Genomic DNA, 24,712 nt, shown 5'->3' with positions numbered 1-24,712 from the left:
TATTTCTCATAAAATGAGAAATTTTGTATTGCACACTGAGGTATATGCTGCATTTAAAGATCAACTCCATTGAAGGTTTGTTATTGATAAGATGATCTTGAATTTTGCCTTATAGGAATACTAAAGTATCAATTGGCAGCAACAGATGAAGAAGGTGACACCATTCTTTTCAAACTTGCTGACAAAACTTTCTACCTTGGTGAAGCTACCTTATCAGCAAATGGATCGTAAGTTTTTATTGGGAGTAGACACAGAAGCATGATAAGTCTTATTTTTGACAATAATATTTTGTGCAATTATATGAATAGTGCTGTTTGTAATTATAAGAGTTAAAATTGCCCCCCCCCCCCCCGAAAACCATTGTCAACCGACGCAAAGCGGAGGTTGACAATGTTTGTCAAGGGTTGTTAGTTTCAATTGTTACCCTCCCAAAAAGGCACTATTTATTTTATTATAATGAATGTCTTGCATGTTATTTTAAAGAAAACTGTACTGCTAGCTGACGTGAACTCTACGGCTAACCGTTTGCGCATAATTTACACATGTAACAATTCGTTGTTTTACCCGTTGCCAAATGTGTTGCCAAGTGTGTTGCTAACGCTGAAGCTAATAGAACGGATTATGAACTGCATCTTAACCAATCAGATTTCATTATTCAACTTGAAAATATAATGATATACATTACATCATACACTGTATCTGTTCAATGACATGTTTTCCTTAGTTTGAAGTGGTATGTCGACTGTACATAATGAAACACGTGAACTAGCAAGTTTGGTTAACACTCAGTCTAAGACATGTAATGATGTGTTCATTTAATCTCATTGTGCAAAAACTACTGTTGGTTTAAATTCCATTACCCAGTGCTGATTGCAGGAATGTCGGAAAGATATATGTGGAAAAATGTATTGGTATCAAACAAAGAATAAATACCATTAAGTCAAAAAATTCAATTCAAGACTTTTTGTAAAAAAAAAAATGAAAATTTTATTGTTTTGGAAAATGTTTACATTCAGCGTATTATTTCTTTTTTTTTTCTTTTTGCCTTCAGTTTGATCTACACTCCATGTCAGGATTGCTCGGGAGTAGAGTATATTAATATCACTATGTATGAGGAGCAGAGAGACCCAGATATTCCTCCTGCCAACGCAACTGATATGATCACAGTCAACATAGAACCTGTCAACGACCCCCCTCTCATCTTCCTCTTCCACAATGGGCAGTCAATACTGCACGATGATCCCACAGAACCCATCACTGTATGTCTAACTGCATGACAGTATCATTAAGGCTTATTTGATATATTTAATAGGGAATACTGGTCAATTATTGTTTTTTGGAGGTTTTTCAGCAAATTATATACGCTCTCTTGCATTTTCATATTTATTCGTTGATAGAAGGGGCATTGGTTTATGTTTGACATACTATTTGTTTCGTAATCATTTGATATCCAACTTAGATGGTTTTGCAAAGCCACATGGTCTATTCCAGGTTTTGCTGGAAGCTAAAAATGATTTCAATGTTGAGTCTTGGAGTAATCCTTGGACAGCGATTCTTGGGGCCTATGATGTGGAAGGGACAGACTCTTTGTATTTCAAATTGTCTGAGACATCAGTAGCGAACCTGACTTTATCAAATAAAGAGAGAGGAATTCCCTCACTTTTCAGAGACTGTGGTCAGGTTTGTAGAAATCGTATGATAACAATTGGTTATCAAAACCATATAAAAACTTTATAAGGCATTGAAATATAAATAGATTAACTGTACCAGTATTATCCAACATATTGTTAAAAAAAAAGTCATTGTCTTTTAATTGGACTGTCCTTTTTTCAGGATGATCTTTCTTGTGTAAATAACTTTACACAAGTTCTGCCGCATCCTGCAAAACAGCTGTCATGGTTGAGTTATGCCATCGAGTTCTCACAACCTGTAAACATATTTGGAAATTTTACGGCAAAGCTATACTTTATGGATAGTAAGAATGGGACTTCTTTGCCAGTGACTATCAAGTTTGGAATTATGGAATCTCCTTGTCACAATGGAGGAAAATGCTCAGGTAAATCTGGTGGATTTGATATTGTATTTGACTTATATATAAATCTCAAGTACATTTATCAAATAGCTGAGTTGAAATTGTATCAGTTAATCTTGTTAGCAGTTTACTACTTATTACTAAGTATAAGTTTTATCAAATTTAACAGCCACAGGTATCTATCCTTGTCATGACACCCACAGAACGCACAGCTTTGATGCCTACTATGCTTGTAAGTGTAAAGGAGGCTATCAAGGGAAACACTGTATTGAGGAAATAAATGAATGTCTAAGTGATCCCTGTATGGCACCCCTGATCTGCTACAATGAAATCAACCACTATCGCTGTGCCTGCCCTCAGGACCAGCCTAACTGTGAGCTCCTTCCTTGGATGGTGGCTCTGATCGCGGTGTTGGTAGTGGTAGCAGTTGTGGCTCTCATTGTTTTTGCGGTTGTGAGATACAAGATCAAGAAAAGGTAAACCAGCATTTATTTTATAATTCATTTAAAAAGCCTTTGATAGATAAGGACATATTGTGTATGGTGTCATTGGTTCATTGTCAGATAATGTGTTGGCCAAACATAAGATATAGCCACGTTATTAAAGTAAAACAAGAATGATTTGTATGTTTTTTTCTCAAGGAGTCTGGGTGGTCAATAAATTAGGCATTATATTTACCTTCGATTTTTAAGATTTGATGTGTTAAATCATAAACTGTTATTTAGGTAAGAAAAACTTTAAATATTCTAGCTTTAAAATTTAAAAATATAAATATTTTTGTAAAGAGCTTCTTCTTAAGTAGATAAATATATTCTAAAAATAGAAAGAATTGAGATAAAATTGAATGGTGTGCAAGGAGTAATTTACAGTCATTAACAAATGAAGTCTTTTCGTTGAAAGTTCAAAATAAATGTTTAGCAAACCCTAAGATAATATTTACATATTGTAAATATATACTCTATATAATTTGATAATTTTTTTCATTTCTTTTTGTTGTAGAAAAGAACCATATGAAAAAGCGTGAGTACAAATACATGTATTAAATGGCAGTGCATTTCATACTTTCTGCAACAAATATGGTAGCTGCTTACGATCTTTTATAGCAATTTTTAAGTCACAAAGTTTGTATATATCATGCAAGTGTATGTTTTCTTTGCAGACTCCTTGGCTCGCAATCAACTCTAGCCTCCCAAGTCAGCTTAAACAAGTCAAATGAAGGTGGGTGCATCAACTGAAGTTTTCAGATGTAATCACATGAACTATTGTAATATATTTTAAGTATAGATTCGGGTTTCAGATTCCTATCTGTACCCAGTGTGTTTCTAACATTACCTCATTAATGATATTGTTATAAAATATTATTAAAGTATTTTCTTAATTCTAATATTCAGAGGATAAAGAAAATCAAGAAGATCAGGTATGAAGTAACATCATTCTAGTTCATAAAAACAGTTTGAAATTTATGAACAAAAAAAATTCAAAGATGATTTGAAATAAGTTTTTTAACACTAATGTTAATTTTTTTTTAAACTTTCCAGGTTTTCAAAGAAATGATTTCTGAAGGTCCTGTAATTGAATTGGATGATTCTGAGGTACAAACTTCTATGATCAATTATATGTATATTACCTGTATTCCCCTGAATTTTAATTATTGAACTTCATATAACAAAGATGTTTAAAAATTTCAGGTTTCAGAAGACATGATTTCACAAGGTCCTGAAATTGAATTAGAGGATTCTAAGGTACTGTTTTCGGTGATTAGTTCTATTTTTGATATTCATTTATTCAGCCTTACGGTGCTTTCCATTGAACAATCATTTTTGGATTTACTGGTGTTGCCGATTGCTGGAACGCCCGTTGATGGTGTGCAATTGTGGCAACACATTTTACCATTGCCAGTTATATGATAGGAAAAATATGGATTCAAGATTATCATATTCTACAAAAACTCGGTATATCTCTAAATCCAATTCGTCATACAATATAACTGCTAAATAGCCTAAATTTCTGGACCCAGATTTTAAGATAAACTGCAATCGTCTTCGTTGGAGCATCGTGACGTTACCAACTATCCCATTAATGTTTCCGTTTCCGATTACTTCACAGAGGAGGCAACGTTAATGGAAAGTGTCCTTAGACACTTGTTTGACAGAAAACAACTAATTTTTCTCTCTGCTGGGGCATCCAGTCCACTATCAGTTGTAAATTTACCAAATGTAAATTGTTTTGAAATAATATTTTCCCTGTTACAGGCTGCTGGACCCAATTGGGTGGAACAAGAACAAAATGTGAACAAATACCACTTGAAGTCCAACTTCATTCCCCTCATACCAGTGCAAGGTTCTTTCATAGGGAAACAAGCAAGTCAAAACAGGGAAGACAACCCAAGGAAACAACCCTCAACTGCCAATAAAACAAAGAAAGAAAAGGCAAGGCATCAGCTGCAACAAAAACTGGACAAGAAGATGGGTCCCGCCAAACCTGTATTCCAGAGCCCTGTATTGCCAGCAGTAAATAAACCAGACCCAGTGAAGCCACCAAGAGCAAACACTCCTGACATCAAGAAACCAAGCAAAGTCCATCCTATTGATTATGACGTCAATCCGAGCAACAAAAAGTGGGCTGACTCAGTCCCAGGGATTTTAGATGAAGCAACATCTGTCATCACTCCAACTGACCCATTGAAGAAACCTCTGAGTCCTAGATCTGAGGGATTGGTGGTGTCCCGCCACAACAAAGTCCATCCACAGAAACCGTCCATGTCGCCAGATGTCCAGCTGGTTTTTACTGGTGTGAGTACGTCTGATTATGAGATGCAGCAGGAAAATAAGGAGGATTTGATAGAGCTCAACGGTTCTGATAATAAGACTCCAAGTCCAAAGCATCAGATTGGTTTAGATGACCAGCCAGGAACCAGCACTGTGTGAAACCATAGGACCAGATTTAGTGTGCTTAATAACTTGTATCTTTGATTTATACAAAATTGATAACTTCGCATAAAGGCATTTATGTGTACAATTATTGAAAGAATTATTGAATTTCTCTTCTTTCATTTCTTTTTATAGCTTCATATATTCATTCTAATTAAAAGTTGTGAAGAAAAAGTTTTGTTAAAATGTTTATTTACCATAATGTATTTGAGTAATCATAAAAATCCTAAAGTTCTATAAACGTGTTATATTAAGCAGGTACAATGTTTGGCGGAAATAGATTTATCAAATAAGATAGTAGTTTGCTTCAAATGATTATATGATGAAAATTCATTAAGTGAGAGGGTATTTTAATTACTTAAGGTGGAAGGCTACATCGTCAAAACATGTCTGACTTCCGTTCGAAACGCCATTGTGTTCCGGATTGATAACATTATGTCGTGGTACAAAATAGCTATACACCGTTTAATTGAACTCTTCTAACTAAGGAGGTGAGATAGGAATGAAATCACCAAAACGCTTAGAAAATATGTCAATTTTCTTCCTGTTTAAAGCTTTTAACTAACATTGATTATCAGCTGTTTTGTACGGAAAACGTGGAATCTAAATAATATACCGTTTCCCTGCTCTGCTGCTATTGGCAACACATTTTTGTCATGTCATCTGCAACAGACGATCATACATATGTGGCGGATTATCGATATAGGTAAGCAGATGTCAAATTTTCATTTAAACTATATATGTATGATGAATTTAAAACGAAAGTACCATAGTACGATCTCTTGAATTGATCCTAACTTCCCAAATTAAAAAAAAAACATTTGCAGTAAAAGACTTTCACTGAAACTTTGACATTAAACTAATGTATTTTGATTAAAATAGATACAACTAGGTAGCAATAGCAGTGGAAGCCCGGATTTGCAAGCCAAATGAGGGAAAGACAGAATTCTGAAAAGGAGCATGTTTTTCATTTCCACACATGCATGTGTATCACTATGGACATCTAATGTATGTATTAATATGCGTATGGTTGTTGTTTATAATTGCTATTGTATATAAAAAAGTAAAAGGCAATTTATAATATAATTAACTACTAATATTTTGTTCTGAAGAGTTAAATATATATTATGCATTCATCAATAATATGATTTTTCAGCTTCAAACATTACCATATAAGCACTACTTATCTTATATCTACATATTTAGCATAAACTTGTTCCTTTTTTAATTTTTCTTCGTGATTTTTATTAATTAAAAAATTGATCCCAAGATATTTGAGACCATGTAAAATAAAGAAAGACAACTCTTAAACAGGATCTTTCATACCAAGATTTTGGCAATAATTAAGTATTTCCTTTAATTTTTCAATTTCATTCAATTTCTTTTCTTCATCCCATTCACCAACGAATATTGTTTATATTTTCAGGTTTTTGTAGGATTTTGTGCAGCAGTTTGCCTTAAAAGAATTTTTTTATATTTTAGTTTCATATTTATGTGGATTCTAATAAAAATCATACAAACTTCATTCATGATTTTTTTGTTTTTCATTTCTAAACTTAATAACATTTCACTTTCATAATAATTTTAAAACAGGAATGTTTAAAAATTTGATTAATAAGGGGTTATCTGGAACCAGACTGATATTTTAAAAATTCTCTAGAAAATAGTGTATTGTATTTTGAGGTATATTATTGTTCAATACTGTGCCTAGTATTGGTAACAAATGCATGCAACAAAAATCTCCTACACTTATTTGGTGTAGAGATCCACCTTAAAGACAATGAATTTTATTCCTCCTATGAGACTTGATGCTAAAAAATTTTGATTAATGGTCATCTTACATAAGACCTAAAATTTTAGGGCCGACCAGAAACATACTCTATAATTGAATGCTTGCAATGATAACAACATGTAGGTCTACGAAGGATATTAGCTTAATATTATTGTCATTATAGAATTGATTATGAAAGAATAGCTGTTGAGTTTTCTTCAGAAATGTGGGAGAAAACTATGTGATACCCCATTTCCAAGGTTTAAGTTATTGTAAGCGACGGGTTCATCTAAGTCTTTACCTCACCTGAGCTGAAAGATCAAGTGGGCTTTTTTATCACCTTTTGTCAGGCGTCCTCTGTCTGTCTGTTTGTCCATCTGTAAACTTTTTTTTTTACATTTTTGACTTTTTTTCCAGAACTATTGTGCCACTTTCAACCAAATTTGGCTCAAAGTATTCTTGGGTAAAGGGGATTTATCATTTTGATAAAATAAAGGATCAAGCCCTTTTTGAAGGGGAGATAATTTTAATTTTAAAACCATTTATTAAGAACAGCTGAAACTTAAGTGGAATCCTTAAGTAATGTATATTTAATTTATTTAAATCATGATCCAGTGTGGTAGGGACCCTAAGGGATCGAATTCTTACACAGGAACTAATAGGAAAAAATATTTCAATATCTCAACACCATTTGGCCAGAAAAGCTGAAACTTGAGTGGAAGCATCCTTAGTTAGTGAAGATTCAAGTTTGTTCAAATCACGATTACTGGAGGTAGGTTGGGTCAAATTTTACCAACCAATAATTGGAGAGAAAAAAACATTTTAAAAAATCTTCTTTCTTTTTTTAAAAAATATCAAAAGGTGAAACATAAGAGGCTTTATATCCAACATAAGAGTATGATGTGAGAATTTTGAATATCTTTTTATACAAGCTCTACTAAATTGTCCAGATATTTTGTATTTGACACCCTGAAAGCTGTTTTGATTGAGGTTATGGCTGTAGTTGCTCAGTTGAGCAATCTGGCTCATGGGCCTGTTAGTTCGGTGTATGATAAAAATAATTGACACTAAAAGTGTTTGTAGAAACAATGTGTCATACTACTGTAGAGTGGGTAATGTAGGCAGATGTGAATTAAGATTGACTTTAATTTTGTTTCCTTTACAAATATTCAAAGCTTATGTTAGGCATAGTTAATTGTGATGGTTCAGTATTGACTGCCAAATTAAAACATCAGCAATATAACTAAAAAATACAGTATGTAGTTGTTTATTTATAATGTTTATTTATAATGTACCGTTCCTTAGACAAAATCTGTAAAATAAACCTAACATTTTAGATTCTTGTTCTCAATCATAAACTGTACTTAATATCATCATAATTATTGAATGAAATCCTTTTATTGATAGTAAAATTACCCATATGTTATCAAAAATAAGAGAGTTCACAAAGACTAGGCATCACCTTACGATGGAATAATTCAGCTGGAGAAAGTCTCTCAAATTAACAGTATAAAATTGATTATAAAAGATAATGATAAATAAACTGTACACATGTCAAATAAGTGAACATTTTTCAGTTTTGGGATAGAAATGAATATCTAAAAATTCAATATAGTAAATAACAACAAAAGCCCCTGCATGATTCGAACTCTGGATGTACAGATCACAAGCCTGACACTTTATCCACTCGGCTATGGAGAAAGTTACACGATGCCTTTGAAAAAATCCTTTTCATAAAAGGGGGGATGTCTTGAAAATATTCAGTAACTAAAATGCAAACTAAAAGTATATTTCATGACATAAAAGTAATGGCAATAGACTACTTAGACAAGGTAACTTTTGAAATTGGATCACTTTATAGACTTTTTTTTTTATTAAGGTTAGAAAAGGAGTAAACAAAGTTCTGAAATACTGTATTTAATTCAAAACACATATATCTAAGTTTAGATTTGATACAAATCTATAACAAAACAAAAGTAAACATCTTACACTTTAAAACACAGTTATAGAATAAAACAAAAATTGTAAACAGAAATAAAACAACATTAATTGAAAGACAAAGCAACAAAAGCCACAACACTGACAGGTACATGAAAATGTACAGCAACCAACATACATACATGTAAAGCATGGAACAAAGATGTACTATAGTCAACACATACTGTTAATACTGTTTAAAAAAGAAGACTTGCATAGTTTATTCCACAATCAACAACCAAAATACAATTCATCTTACTTGCTAAATCCTAATTACATTGTAAGATTAATAGCTGTTAAAAATTTGTGTCTAAAATGTACATGTACACCAAATGGAATGTAAAACTGTCCTGAATCATCAGAGAGAAGAAGAAAACATAAATGTACATTATTTTGACCAAATGGTCAATTTAAACACTATTGATATCCAATATCAGAAATCCTTTATAGATGAAAAAAGAAGTTAGAAAACAGGATATCTCTTTTTTGCAGATTGAAACATATTTTATAGATGGTACTGTGGTTTCATCAATATTCGCGGGCATTAATTTTCATGGACTTAATGAAAATCACACTTTCAAGAATACGTAAATTTGTGGTCAATGAACAATATCACTTCAAGGTGTAATCAGAAAGTACACTTCAATTAATCTTTTATTTCATGAATCAACTCAACAAAACTCAACAAAATCTATGAAAATAATATTCAAGAAATATTGATGAAACAATGCAATAAAAAAGACAAATGTTGGTATAGTTATCTACATTATTATATGAAAAAGGCTACAATATTATTTATATCTGCTGATAGATTTAACTTATAACAGTTAGTTGGAAAGGCATGAAATACTGAACCTGATTCTCTGTTACAAAATATAAAATTTTAACATATTTTTTTAGCAATTATTCTGACAAGTATAAAGCACTTTTTACAACAATTTCCTAATAAGATGCTGCAATTTTGTAATTGAGATTCATTCTAAATATAAGTTACAAAGTTTGTTAAATAAAACAGTAAAATATAAAACAAGCACTGACCAAATTCCTCTAAGATTACAGCAAAGGGCAAATTCCTCCAAGATTATAGCAAAGAGCTAAATTAACTGGATTCAATTTTGACATCAATATATAGATCATTCGAAACAGTTTAGTTTTCAATCCTAAGGCTGTAAAATAAAACTGTCTTAAAATGTACTGACAATTCAGGTTTTTTTTACAACAAACCTATTAATACCTTTTATGCAGAAATATACCATCTCTTCAAATGAGAAACTGGTTACAGCTAACATCTGTAATCCCTACTATAGCTGTTCCAGTAATATTGTAGTTAATTTTTAATTAAAAGTAAGGAATTTATAATATCCACGTAAGTTTTCTAGAAATCACAGATTTTAAAATCTTGGTTTTATTTTCTGACAGTTGCAAATGGTATGTAATAATAATGAACGTTTGCCATTCGCAATTTGATATTTATGTATATATAAAACGGCAAAATAATTTGTTGAGACTATAATTGACCTTCAATAGAATTGTTGAAAAAAATTTAAGTAAGTCTAGCTGCCTCTGAACAATTTGATAATTCACATCACACTTTTCAACAATTACATAAATCTTAAAACATCACATTCTTCAAGTCAATTACATGTCCATTTAAAAGATCACTCCTATCTTTTGATGTCTGCAGGAGATATCTGTCTTTCTCCCTCCCCAAGAAATATTTGGAGTGCCTTTTTCAGAAGATAAACACCAAACCTTTGGCGATCTTTCATCTGCCATGAAGTGGCTGGCCCATAAACATCCCCTCTTTTGATATTGGTTAATCTATGCAAACCTACAATATTTAAAAGTAAGGAGTTAGTATTATTCCTGAAAACCAATTATCAATTAAAAAAATTATTTACTGCAAGTATAAATCTTGTTTTAAATATTAAATACCTAAGTTTGGCAAATTTACACAATGGGTTTAATTTCACTTCATTTCTAATTTACCATATTTTTATCACAAAATTAACCCATCATAAATGTTGTTTTTTCTTTAACACTCTGTAGAGGTTCTTTGTCATATTAATGTACATTTTACCTTAAGTGTGAAATTAAAACCCTCCCAACTGGTACTTTGTAAAATATGGTGAAATGTTGTTAAGGAATCAAAATGACTTATTACTGTTATTCACACAACAGAAAAAAGCAGAAACTGTTTGTGTTTTTTTGTTTTTTTTTGGGGGGGGGGGGTAATTTAATGCAAGTTTAATTTCAAATCAGAAAATGTCTTTTATATAAGTCTTAAATGTAGCTCAAATAATGGCAATTAACTGAGGGTACAAGATCATTTACCAATGGCGTCAACCATACAGGCTTCTCGTGTGTAAGCCTCCACTGGGATCACACTCTGGAAGCAATGAAGGGAGACAACTCCAAACCCATCCTTCCATATATCAATAATATGCTGCACTTTTTTTCCTGCCTTTAAAAAAAAACATAAATTTATACATATTGTCTACAATTACTTTTCTTTAATGGCCTATTCCTAAAATCCTTTTTTGTCTTTTGTCTGTCATGCATTAACAATTGATTGATGGCGTATAAAGTTATTGATAAATTGTATGTGCAAATACATGTATTTGGCAAATTGACTTAAAAAGACAAACAAATGTTGTCTAATTTTGCAAATATTTAATCAGTGATACATGTATCCTTAAGACAGAATTCATTCATTATGTAGACAAATGCAGCAATGCCTTAAAAGATTTCTCGCCTATTGATTCAAGATTGTGTCAAGAGAATAGGATAACAGTACAAAATATAGTTTTACAGGATATATCATTTATCTAACTTGCTTTCTCTAATAGCCAAAAACATCCACCCTATTTATATGAAATGTGACATCATCAAATTTATAAATACTGTAACAGCAACCCTTTAACTTAATGCTTGATCACTCTGTGAATTTTGCTTTAGAAAAGCATGTCTTCCCATAAATGAACCAGTTAAAGTACCGGTAGTTTTTATATGAATTGCCAATACTTTGATCTTTTGTAGAGTTGTGCTTTACTCAGACACCCATTCGCCTCACTGATCTCTGATCATTTTGAAAATCTCTTACATCAATACTGTGCTTGTATACAAATCAAATAAAAAAGCAAGAATTTCTTGGTAATTACCTTGCCTTGCTTGTGATTTAAAGCTTCAAAGAGATGAGAATAGGGTCTTGCCCTTTTCCCTTTACCAATGTAAAAAATCGCTCCAATAAATTTTTGAAATGTTTCCAATTCCCCTGAAAAATGATTCACATACATATCAATGTTTCATATTTCAAAGAAGTTCAATAGAAATTAATACTTTAAAAAATACCACAAATAGAAAGTCTGCAAATCTATCAAAGTTGTCAATTAGTGCTTGAAAATGTTACCTAAATTATCCGCTCTGTTTGGTAGATCCTGGGTGACGCGAGAATCCAAGAGCAGATAATTGAAGGAGGATTTTATGGTCCCTTCCCTCCAAGTGGAGCTCAGACTCTTGTCACTAAAAGTTTTTATTAAATCCTCCTCCATTTCTCTCAGACCCAGAGAGTCAAACTTCCCATCGAGAGCTGTACGTAATACCGAGGGGTAATCTGCTCCAAAATAAAATAGCGGTAATAAAGAGAGATTATCCAAACAGTTATTTAGTGAAAAATTGTTTATTTATTTTAGTTTTAATATCAATCATTTCATACAAACTGACAGATAAGATTTTTTTCTTAAGATTTGGGAAAAAAGTCAACCCAAACTAATTTTTCTATTTCAAAACACAACACAAAATTTACCACAAACTAACCTGGTAGTGTTTTAGTGATTCCAAGCTGCCCAAGTGTTGCATTAGTCTGCAGATGCTTCAACCTAGTTAAATAGGTTTGTCTGGTGGATGGAGTTATGGGTCCTGGACAGTCACCTAAGCTTTGTAACTTCTGGCGGATTTCCTTGTCTGACAGTCTATTGTCGTTGTCATCAACAGTTTGTGTGTAACACTTCCAATCATACAGCTCTGTCTTTTGGGAATCTACTGTTGACACGGTACAAATGCTTGCATTAAGGGATGGTCGACCACTGCTTCCACAAAAGGATGAAGGAATATGTCTTTCAATCAACTTGTTTCCAGTCGCAGGATCTGCCCAGTAGTGAATGGTTGTTTCAGAATTTATACTGCCCAGATCTTCATATGGATCATAGAGAACTGTTTCATCAGGATCAAAAGAATCTTCTGACTGTCCAATAGTGGGTGAGGGGAAATTTTGTTGATGCCATTGTCTTACAAACTCAACCTTGCTTGGGGAGTTCAAAGCTAGGTTGTTCAAACTCTTAGCAAAATTGACCTTACTTGTAGTTGGAGGAACAAAGCTCTCATCAGAGGTCAAAAGGTCACTGAGATTAGCTGGTAAAGATGAAGGCAAAGTAACAGGAGGTGTGAAAACTTTCCTTCGGCTTGGAGATTTGATGTCCATTGAACTAAATTTTTTCAAAAAGTTTTCTTCATTCTGTGGACAGAAACTTTCATCTGAAGTCATTAGATCACTCAAATTCCCTTGACCAAAGTCTATGATATAACACTCTGGTAAATCTTCCTGATTTTTGTATATTTCATAAACACAATTTTCACTTTTCAAAGTATTTTCTTCCTTAAGAATATCCTCTTTCACAAAGTCACCCTTTGCACATTCATCCTCTTTGGAATTCCAATTAGGGCCCAAGCCTGGGCTTCTGTGTGATTGGTTACATGTCTCCTGAAAACTTTCGTTGGCACAGGTCACAAAGGAATCCTCCGAGGTCAGAGTGTCATTTCTTCTGCCTTTCTCATCAATATATGGATGATCTTGAAGGATATACATTAAAGTTATTAATATCAAAATTAACAATAGTAGATAACTCATAAAATGTACGGTTGGATCTACAAGTTCTTTTATGTGCAGTATTTTATAAAACAGGAACATAAGAAACACAAATCACAATTAAAATCTTGTTTGTCACCAAGCAAAATTGCTTGAGTACTGTGGATTCCTAGTTACCGGTAAAGACGAGGAATGTAATATCTGCATAAAATTGGGAGTAGCACATCTCGCGGATTTTAAAATCTCACTTTTATTTTTCAAACAGACATGAACTAAAGAAAACTGTGATAAAAATGTAGTGTTTTCAATTTTATGTTCCCATGATCTGATGCAAAACAATTGAACTGAGGAATTCAGTACTTGCATAAAATAAGGAATCTACAGTACCTCTTAATGTATGGTTAAACATGGTTATATCAAAGTGCAAGGAACAAGCGGTTTTCATCCGTTTGAAATGTTATTCATTGCGTCTGATAAGTTTATATTAGTTATTACAATTTCAAGAATAAAGGACTACTCTGTATAAACAGTCAATATTACAAGTATGTTCACTGTAATTTCGTTACACTGCATGTGTTTCTTACTATAACAGATTCACGTTAAGAATAACTTTTACACACATACCAGGTGAAGTTACATCCATGCAGAAGTTGTTTTTGGTCAGTAGCTGTGTCAAAGTACTGGAATTTGAACTCAGATCATCTGTAAAAGCAAGTACAATGTACATAATGACACCATGAACTGCTGCAATACTGCTGTGTGTTGAATTTCAAATCAGCAAAAGGGATTGATAGATTTTGATACTAGAGATGAACATATGTATGCTTTAAGGTTCCTATATCTATCAAGACAGGGGAGAGAAATCAAGATAAATCCTGACAAGATTTATCAGTAAAGTATAAATGCATGTGTATATACTACAGCATAAAAAATTTGGTATTGAAGATTTATTGAACTTACCAGACATGTGTGACTTGATAGTTTCTAAGCAATTGTGTTGACTTAACTTTGCAGCGCTGCCAAATGCTGTCTCCCCATCCTGTCAGTGCAGTATATAAATTATGGTAAAATCTATAAGTTAGCTAGCTAATTTCAATTTGGCATGATGGTACAATGTAATTTTAGTCAAACCGTAATTAATAGATTTTATAGAAACTCATCTGACAGAGGAAATGCTAAAAGATCACTTAAATGCATGGAATTGCATTCAAGCAGATACTTGTAATTGTTCATAGTTTTCAAGCAAATTTCTCTTGCAGAGAGAGGGTAGATGTGGATTAAACATAGGTAAGCTCACCGAGACGAGACATCACACTTATGAGACTTCACCTTTTATGAGACCACCTTTATCATATTAAATGAAAATCATACTTTATGATCTTGGATATTCATGGATTCTGTTTTGACACAATATCGTATATCATCTGTTAAAAAATTGTATGATAATATTAAATCAAATATTGCATCCTATCATATTTACAACATATATAATACAATAAAATACCATAATAAACAATGATGAGATATGATATTGTAACGTATGATATGACATTGTATAGTGTGATACGGATATAATACAATATCATAATATATAAACAATATAGTATCATATTACAATATCATATTACATAATACATCATAACATTGCAACATATGATATCATATTGTATAATATAGTATGATATTGTATGATACTGTATCATTTTTGATAGATAATATGATATTGTATCATATGATACAATATAATTTGATACAACATTGTATCATATCAAATGATACAATATTATGTGATAAAGTAAAATATTATAAAATACAATATCATGTAATACATATTGTATCATATGATACAATTATATATTTTACAATATCATACAATACAATTTCATGTGATGTGATAATATATCATATTATAAACCAATATCATATTATACAATATCGTATGATACGATATTATAAAATATTACAGTATCATATTATACAATTTCATTTGATATAATTCTATATTACAGAACCTTATATCATAATGATATAATACAATATCGTATGATACAATATTATAGAATATACAATATTGTATCATAGGATACAATATTATATTTTGCAATATCTTATGTAATAGTATCATGTGATAAAATAATAAATTAACAATATAATATAATATTACACAATATTGTATCATAATATACAATACTATACATAACGATATCATGATACAATATCATAACATAAAATATCAAAAGTTGATATAATATCATATTGTATCATATTAAACAATATTGTTTCATACCATACAATACTATATCATAGGAATCATGTTATATCATTTATCAACAAACACATCTATCTATCGAGCAGGTTTGAGGGAGGTAGGAGATTTCTTTAGCATCCTTGATAATGGAGATCAGGCTCTGCATCTGAAGCAACCTCTGCGTTTCATTTATAATATAGTACAATAATACAATAGTATAATATCAACTATGCAAGCTATCATCTATAAAACATGTGACCTGTTCCAAAAAAACTAAACCTCATCCAGCATCCGAAACCTGTGGCTCAGATTCAGCATTCAAGCCTGTCAGATGCATCAGTATACATAAGACGCATCTCCATGGAAGTCTGGTGAAGTTCAGACCAGTAATAACTAAGATATCATCATCAGAGGGCACTAGCAATTAAAACCTTAAACTGCTCCAGCATCCACAACCTATGGCTCAGGTTCAACATCCATGCCTGTCAGGTCCATCTGTATCATAAGACACACCATCCATTCAAGTTTGGTGAAGTTAGGACCTGTAATAACTAAGATATATTTTTTAGCATCCTTGATAATGGAGATCAAGCTCTGCAACTGAAGCTTCCTCTGTGATTCATTCATATTACAGTTTAATCAACTATGCAAGTTTGAAATAGTACTATTATCTATTAAACATGTGACCTGTTTCAAAAAACTTAACCATATCCAGCATCTGAAACCTATGGCTCAGACTCAGCATTCAAACCTGTCAGGTGCATCAGTATCATAAGACGCACCATCCATGGAAGTCTGGTGAAGTTAGGACAAGTAATAACTAAGATATAATCATCAGAGGGCACCTGTTTCAAAACTTTTTACCAGCTCCAAAAACCTTAACCTCCTCCAGCATCCGAAACCTATGGTTCAGATTCAGCATTCAAGCCTGTCTGGTGCATCAGTATCATAAGACGCACCATCCATGGAAGTCTGGTGAAGTTAGGACAAGTAGTAACTAAGATATAATCATCAGAGGGCACCTGCAACAAAAACTTTAACCTGCTCCAAAAAACCTTAACCTCCTCCAGCATCCGAAACTTATAGCTCAGATTCAGCACTCAAGCCTGTCGGGTGCATCAGTATCATAAGACACACCATCCATGCAAGTTTGGTGAAGTACGGACCTGCAGTAACTTAGATATTGCTATCAAAGGGCACTTGCAACAAAAACTTTAACCTGGTCCAACAACCATAACTTCCTCCAGCATCTGAAATTTAGGACTCAGATTCAGCATCCAAGTCTTTCAAGTCCATAAGTAGGTCCAGATGCATCATCCATGCAAGTTTGGTGAAGATAGGACAAGTAATAGCTTAGATACAGGACCTGCAACAAAAACTTTAACCAGGTCCGGACGCCGACGCCGAGGGTATAGCATAAGCTCCCCCTGACTTCGTCTCGGTGAGCTCAAAATGATAAATTTTTGGAGGTACCAAGTACTTAAACTGTCAATTCAGAATGAAAGTCACTAGAGCAGATTTAAATGTCATGGCTGACAATAAAAATAAAATCAGCATAAATTTTCATGGAGAAGTTAAGCTCCCTGTAAAGTATATTACCTGATCTTTTATGAAAGGGTCACCACCATTTTGTAAAAGAGCAGTAAGAGCATCTCTTTTTCCCCACATACATGCAACATGCATTGGTGTAGTTCCCTCAACTGATCTATAAAAATGTAAAACATTTACTGTATATGTAAAAAGACAAAGTTATTGATATGATAAGTTGTATTAACGGTATTACTTGTAAATACCTGATATTTGGGTTTCCCCCATAGTTCAGTAAGAGCTCTGTGGCATCACCACTCAGTCCCGCTGCTATATGCATGGGAGCCACCCCTCCCAAAGGAAGCACCTCATTTGGGTCTGCTCCTCTTTGAAGTAATTGCTCTGATAACCTACATTGTGAAATTGTAATAATAACTTACAGATAAACAATTTGGGACCAATTGCCCAAATAGGTTGTGTGTGTGAGAGAGAGAGAGAGAGAGAGAGAGAGAGAGAGAGAGAGAGCACTTTCGATTACAGTTTTTATGACAATAAATGAATATGTTACAATATGAAAGTCAGATACGAGGAAAGGCTTACACATTATCTTCCCTGCTTAACGCATCTAGTAACTGTGATGCAGTCGCCATTTTGAATACCCCGCTACATGATCACGTGATTTTAATACATAGTCAACTTACCCAAATAGACAGCAAGAGACCCAAAAGCTTTTGAAAGGTTTTTTCTTACGGTAAATATTTCTTATTGCATTAATGAAAAAAAATGTGAAGTACAAAAAAAATTATGCTTTAATATAAACAAAAGTATAATCAGATAATTAGATTTCTATAATATTAAATATTTTTCGTGAGTTGCTTTTGTTGGGATCTTTAAAACGCTTTAATGTATATAAACTGCATTTATTTTTCATAGTTTCAAAAAGACATTGACTCTTCACATTTACAGCCCATCGAATCGAGATTGCTATGAGCAACAGGCACTGAAACATACGGTTATTGAAATGAATTCCGAGTCATCAGATGATGAAGTTGAAGCTAAGCAGCAACGAAATCTTGATGTAGCTACTACTGCCTCGCTTGACTTAGTTGCTCTAAATAACAAGGTAAAAGAATCACATTAAATCACGCTATTGTGCATATTGCCATGTGCCTGGTGTGGTAAATTGAAAAATTAAAGGAAGCTTCTTACGACTTTGATTAAAATTTTTCAAAATCTGATGGTTTTTAATAGTTTTCCTATGAAAACTATACACTATTCTATATTTCTTCGAAATTATACATATAGCGAATTATAATAATAAATGAAATATCAATTTTCTTTATGACCAGGTGATTTCTATGAGAGGTCAGATTAAGAAAGTAAAAGTTCATGTAATTCACAAGCTGACCAAGCAGATAAAGACTTTCCAAAGCAAATCAAGGTAATTCTAATCTTTGTAATGAGATGGGAGAAAAAATGGCTAATCAAATTTGAACCACTTAAGTTCTGCCATATTTCCTCTCCCTTAAACATGTTAAATATCATCAATTTTGGTGACATTAAGTTTCTTATCCTAGGCTCTATTTCTTTGTCAAGATCCAATGGCTTTGAATGGCTCCAAATAGGAGAAATAATTATTGACCATACTGGTAATCGAACACCAGCTCCTTGAAAACTCATACCAATGCATCATTGTTTCACAAAGAAAAATCTTTGTATGGCATTATATATTACAGGTTAATTTAGTTCAAAGAATTGTGGGACAAATTGACAGTATTAGTATTATCAACATATTTAATTTACTCATGAGTGTACATGTCTCACACATGAAATTTATATATAATGAAGGCTCGTTCCTATTTGTCAAGAAAATGAACACCAGCTTTACTATCTTTTTAATAGAGGACCAGAAAAAGTATTGGAAAAAAATAAACGAAAGGCTGAAAAATTGAGAGAGGAAGTGCAAATCATAAAGGTATGAAGGAACATCATCGATATAAACTGTCTGTTTTAATTCAAATAGTTTTTATAGTTAGAACAAAGTACAATCCTCGTAAATTGTTTATTTTTTTCTCTTTTGTTTATTATTTGCAGGATTTAAAACCTGATCGAATTTCCAAATATGCCATTGGTCATACAACTTCTTTCTCTGAAGTATGCAAAGAGGTAAAAGTTTTTTCGCTGGTCAGAGTGTATAGTGCTTCTGACTATCTTTATGATACTCAGTGAATTTGTTGTTTACTTGACAAATGTTTTATACAAATTATGCTAGTTTATAAATTCAATTTTTAATATACAGTGCATTATAGGTATTGAAAGTGTAGATTCAAGAAAAAAGGAAAAAGAAGGAAAAGAATATATTTTAGTACTTACAGTTATGTACTATTTGTCAGGCACGTTGCATCAATCACTTTTTCTCGCAGCAACTAATTTTTTAAAATTTACATATAAATAATTGAATGATCATGGAGTCCCCCCCCCCCCCCCCCCCCCCACTTTTTGGGGGGCATGTAAAAAATTGATATGAAAATAAGGAAATTAGGGTTGTTTTTTTTTGCTTTTCAAGAGTTTTTGGATGAGTCTGCCCCCCCCCCCCCCCACTTTTCAAAAATGATGCTACGTGCCTGTTTGTTATCTTCATCATTATTCATATCTGTACAAATGGAGTCCTGTCTTATACAATGTGATGAGTCTTTTTTTGACAGCCAAGGATGTCTTTGGAAACCCGAGCTTTGGCACGGCTAACAGATCACAAGATTTTACAAGACTCGGTGAAAGAGTTCAGACAAGACCACGAAGACTGGATGTCTCTTGCAGCTTTTTTGATGAGCCGAAATTCGGGAAGGAGAATCAAGAAGAAAAGTCAGAATAGAGTGGATAAAATCATTACTAATGTCAAAGCTGGTGAAGTTCTGGTAAAATCCTTCTTGAAAAATCGACTTGAAGGAGATGAAGATGAATTAGAGAAGATTGTAAATTTAAATGCTGTAAAGAAAAAGTCCGACAATTCGAAAGAAGAGCCTGTAGAATGTGTAGCAAAACCAGTTTTGCCAGTAGATGGAAAAGGGTCTGATATGGAATCTGATCTGAGTGATGAGGAGAGTGATGAATGTCTTGATGAATCTGATGAAAGTGATGAAATTCCCCAAGACTTTTCAGTAGAAACTCATTCAGAATCAAGGACATCAGATGATTTGCCTGATTCAACTACAAAAAGTCTTGATAAAAGTAAACGACTGAAAAAACATAAAACAGAGAAAACTCAAACTAAGAAACATTCTGAAATGGTAATAAAGAAACTCAATATGGAGGACTTCAAAAGTGATAGTGAAATACCTACAGAATCGCTGCCCATGTTTTTAGTGGCTGACGATGAGTCAGGGTCTTCAGAAAAAACCAAAACTCGAAAGTCCAAAAAGAAAGACTTGTTCTTTGTCACAAGTGATGATTCAGGTGATGAGGGAGAAGATGAAGACGAGGGGTCTGAGAATAGCAGACTACAGGGGGATGATGCAGAAGACAGCGATGAGGAGGAGGAGTTAGAGAGGGGGAAACATGCATTCAGGTCAACATTCATGGGCTCTCTGTCAGAAAAAGACTGGAGAAAAAGTACTAAGGAAAGAAACCACGGCAATATGAAGGGACCAACAGCACCAGGTTCTTCTTCCAATTTTCAGAAAAGTAGAAAGGGCAGAGATTTCCCAAAGAAGCTTCCTAAACAAAGCAAGCAGTTCAAGTATGTAACCTTAGTTCATTTACTTGTACTTTATGTAGTATAAATTATAAATAATGTAAAAAGATATTATAATAATCATACAAAAATTACAATTGTTAGTACACTGTACCAGTAAATGAATTGCTCATTTTTTCCAAACAATTAAAGCAAAGAAAAGAGCATGTAGTTAAGAGAAAATTTGCATTAGAACATTTATGCAATATGATTTAGATAATGCATCATAAAACGTAAAGGTTTTCATTTCTCTTATATTGGAATTGTACAATATGTACATGAAATATATAGCTTTAAGATGTGTAATAATATTTTATAGGTCAAAGGACGTTCAAAGTGGATCAAAGAAAGGTATTAGTAATTTATGATCAATTCTATTGTTTACTCCGTAAGGAAATACTTCATACTTCCATTCATCTTTTATTGTCCTGCTTTTTATAATGCAATGTTTATTTGATAAGGAAAGGATTTGAAGGATGCTGATGTAGGTGTGACATAGGTATGATTTAAAGGAGTTCTGTCTAATGAATGTATAATTTTATTTAAAGATACAGAGGAAAAATTACACCCATCTTGGATTGCAAGCAAGAAGCGAAAGGAGCAAGCACAAATACAGATTTTCCAGGGAAAGAAAATCAAGTTCGATGATTAGCAATGCAATGCAATCAAAATAGAATATATTCAAATCTGTTTAAAACCAATTGACAAAATATGTCAAACCAATAAATTGATGAAATAGTGCCAAGCACATATGACATTTTGTACTTATCTGCAATACATGTATCATACATGAATAAAGAAACAAAATGATTATTTTAGAGTCATTTCTATTGACATTACGTTATGTACACATTATAGATGCACATTTATTGTTATGGGGGGATGATTCGTTGACAAATACACAAAACACTGAAATTTTCAAGACAGTACAAATTTTTTTGAGTGAATGTGGTCGTTTTTCAAAAAATGTCTGAATTTATAAGGTGATATTATATAAGCAGTAGATTGTTTATTCATGTATATTTATGTGTATTCATATCTAACGTTATTACTGGCAATATTTATAAAATTTCATTACTAGGAGAAGACTAAGTTTTAGCTTGTCTTATCCTTTTGATTTATTCAATAAAATATGTTCAATTCAGTCATTTCTTAAAATAATTGGCTCTGTATGTGAGGACTAAGTTGCTACTTTGATAGAATTGTAGATTTGCAAGTCCGGAAAATGATTGTCCGAATAATATTTAAAAATTAATGTTATGTCATCATTTTGATACTCCAGCTTGGAGAATTACAGTACATGTGTACCGGTAACACATTTTAAAATACACAATCGGATGACATAAATTTTTGTAAGATTTGCCAATTTTCCATACTCATGTTTCCACAGCAATGGATATCTCGGGTAACCTACTGATGCTACCATGTTACCTATTTGTACATAAATGCAATGTAAAGAAAATGATGACCATGTGTGTAGAGGGCTCCTGTAAAATGGTGGTATTTACAGAATGAAGAATTTATATTAAAAGCAGGGCCAGTACCTCCATCTCACTTTTCGAAAACAAACATAGAGAACTGGCTAGGAGGTTATAAACGCTGATTGTGTTCCGTTTTAAACTGTAAAAAATGTGCACGCATGAATTGTTGACTGCCCCCGAATAAATTTTAGATACAGTAAAACAATTTTTTTTTTTATTTATTTGAAAAATATTCAATCTGTCAAATTATTTGATAAAGTATACAAAGCGATAAAGAGATAGGAGGATTTTAATCCGGGTCCCCTGAATCTTTAGACAAAGGTATATTTTTGTTGGTGAATACAGTTCGTATTTTGATAAAGCTAAAAAATAAATTGTTCGCGAATGAATGAATAACTTTCGCAATATAGCTCGAAACGGTCTAATATTCCGCAAAGAAATGCGTAACTTTTTGCGAATATATACGATATTATTATTATTGAAATCCTGCAAAGAATTGCTGTCTCTCGTTTTTTTTACAGTCATTATTTTAGTCTTAACAATTAATTAATACACAGGGTCATGATGCAAGATTTGAACTGACGAGAGAGAGTTACCGAAATTATTATTTCACTATACACATTTAGAATTTTAAAAAGCTGTCAACTGTGTATAATGAACTGTCCAGTTAATGCTGAGCTACAGAGGAAGAAAGATACGAGGTTTTACATACATTTATAGTATAGTTCAGGGCTTGGAATTCTAAATTGATGTGGCATATTTTTTTCCAAATCGATAAAATCATCACTTTTGTGATGAAGCTTGGTCCTAGATAAGTGATCAACTGAGCCCCTTGGATCATTGGGTTTGGACTATAGGAACAAAATGGTACAAATAACTATTAACGAATTAAGTATCTGTCAACAGACAGTTGCCTGCGTTCAGGAGTAACTATAAAATAAATCTAATATCAAGAAAAAAAAGGAGAACACACACCAAAGACAAGTAGAAAAAGACCTGATTTTAGTTTATTACTAAATATTATGGCAGTTTCAGACGCTCTAATTTGCGAAAAATTTTCCGTTACATTTTTTTTTTGACGGAGACTAAAGATATAAAATGGCAAATCTTAGCAACTTTAAAGAAATTTAAAATAATAAATTGCAGTTTGTATAGGTTATGACACATAAAACATAAAATCAACTATATAGTCAATTTTCAAACTATAAAAGAAAAAATTAGGGTGGCAAATCAAAATATTAAGAATGTATAACCTTGGAAAGAAATTATAATTTTTCGGATCATAGAAGTTACCATTAAACCACAGGAGCCAAGCCCGTTTTAATATTAATTTCAATGTAACCATAAATAAACTTTGGTCCCTGTGCATTAAACCAACTATTTAATGAATTTATAGCTCTCTATTAAATATCCTTGTAATATAAGAAAATTGACACCTGTTGCTATGGTAACAAGGTAAAAAATAAGAAAAAGACCCTTGGTGATTCTAAAAAGCAAAAATACTACATGTAGTACTAAGATAATTAAGAACCATTCTTTGTTGCTATTTGTTGAAAACAGCTTAGATAAGGTTTATATGCACATGCATATATTGTTTAGCAAAATAAAATTGCGTTTGCTAAGGAAATATGATCACATAAGAAAATCATTCAGAATTCTTTATTGTTAAAAACGTCATAGCAACCAACAGCCATTCGATTTCAAAAATGCAGCTTCAACTGATACTACATGTGTAAATAAAAGTTGAGGACATATTTGGTCATCCAAGTCAATTTATTTTAAGGACCATGTGTCCATGTCACTTGTATGGATTTTAGTTTTTCAAAAGTACCTCAAAATATGTAGCCTTCATATCATAGCAAGTATTAATTGTCTTGAATTGCCAATTTTAGCTACAACTATTAACAGAATAAAATCTTTCCATTTACACTATTTATGTCTGAATAAACTGAAGAAAAAAATTGGTATTTTTGGAGTTTTGCTTAGTTACCATGGTAACACTCTTAAACTATTTATTTGCTCATAAACATTTAATTTGAAAATTCACAAAATTTTATAAGCGGTTTTTTCATATTATGTATTATTAGCTTATTAATTGCTTATTAGCTGAAACTTCTGCAATGTCTTATAATCTGTGCTAAAAATAGCTTAA

At 32.4% G+C, this 24,712-nt stretch overlaps 3 protein-coding genes and 1 long non-coding RNA gene across 4 annotated transcripts in view; 3 read left to right on the top strand and 1 right to left on the bottom strand.

The window, feature by feature from the left end:
* LOC105342368 (uncharacterized) overlaps positions 1-5,122 on the top strand; it is a 51,697-nt gene extending 46,575 nt beyond the window's left edge. Inside the window, exons 112-122 of the mRNA XM_066088239.1 lie at positions 116-227; positions 1,052-1,259; positions 1,492-1,680; positions 1,834-2,056; positions 2,202-2,508; positions 3,032-3,052; positions 3,192-3,250; positions 3,424-3,449; positions 3,571-3,624; positions 3,721-3,774; positions 4,285-5,122. Coding sequence (XP_065944311.1) covers positions 116-227; positions 1,052-1,259; positions 1,492-1,680; positions 1,834-2,056; positions 2,202-2,508; positions 3,032-3,052; positions 3,192-3,250; positions 3,424-3,449; positions 3,571-3,624; positions 3,721-3,774; positions 4,285-4,959 — 1,928 coding nt within the window. The 3' untranslated portion in view covers positions 4,960-5,122. The remainder of the gene's footprint in view (positions 1-115; positions 228-1,051; positions 1,260-1,491; positions 1,681-1,833; positions 2,057-2,201; positions 2,509-3,031; positions 3,053-3,191; positions 3,251-3,423; positions 3,450-3,570; positions 3,625-3,720; positions 3,775-4,284) is intronic.
* Positions 5,123-5,312: 190 nt separating this feature from the next.
* LOC136275983 (uncharacterized) lies at positions 5,313-6,487 on the top strand. Its single transcript, XR_010714481.1, has 3 exons — positions 5,313-5,668; positions 5,845-5,970; positions 6,389-6,487. It is a non-coding gene; the product is annotated as an uncharacterized lncRNA (long non-coding RNA).
* Positions 6,488-10,060: 3,573 nt separating this feature from the next.
* LOC105341309 (ankyrin repeat and LEM domain-containing protein 1) lies at positions 10,061-18,062 on the bottom strand. The gene is made up of 10 exons (XM_011447752.4): positions 17,950-18,062; positions 17,616-17,759; positions 17,422-17,527; positions 14,535-14,613; positions 14,199-14,276; positions 12,527-13,558; positions 12,120-12,323; positions 11,872-11,984; positions 11,045-11,174; positions 10,061-10,541 (listed from the first exon to the last, which is right to left on the bottom strand). Exons 1-10 carry the CDS (start codon positions 17,997-17,999, stop codon positions 10,375-10,377), a joined length of 2,103 nt encoding a protein of 700 aa, XP_011446054.3. The 5' UTR covers positions 18,000-18,062; the 3' UTR covers positions 10,061-10,374.
* A 222-nt stretch (positions 18,063-18,284) lies between these two features.
* On the top strand, positions 18,285-21,890 carry LOC105319626 (serum response factor-binding protein 1). The gene is made up of 7 exons (XM_011417223.3): positions 18,285-18,472; positions 18,699-18,790; positions 19,252-19,324; positions 19,444-19,515; positions 20,055-21,085; positions 21,399-21,430; positions 21,628-21,890. The coding sequence occupies exons 1-7, from the start codon at positions 18,371-18,373 to the stop codon at positions 21,729-21,731; spliced, it is 1,506 nt and encodes a 501-aa protein (XP_011415525.3). The 5' UTR covers positions 18,285-18,370; the 3' UTR covers positions 21,732-21,890.
* The last annotated feature ends 2,822 nt before the right edge of the window (positions 21,891-24,712 follow it).

The sequence above is a fragment of the Magallana gigas genome, chromosome 6, assembly GCF_963853765.1.
Source record: "Magallana gigas chromosome 6, xbMagGiga1.1, whole genome shotgun sequence".
NCBI classification, from domain to species: domain Eukaryota; kingdom Metazoa; phylum Mollusca; class Bivalvia; order Ostreida; family Ostreidae; genus Magallana; species Magallana gigas.
The sequence above is the reverse complement of the archived record's forward strand: the minus strand, read 5'-3'. Positions and strand labels throughout refer to the sequence as shown.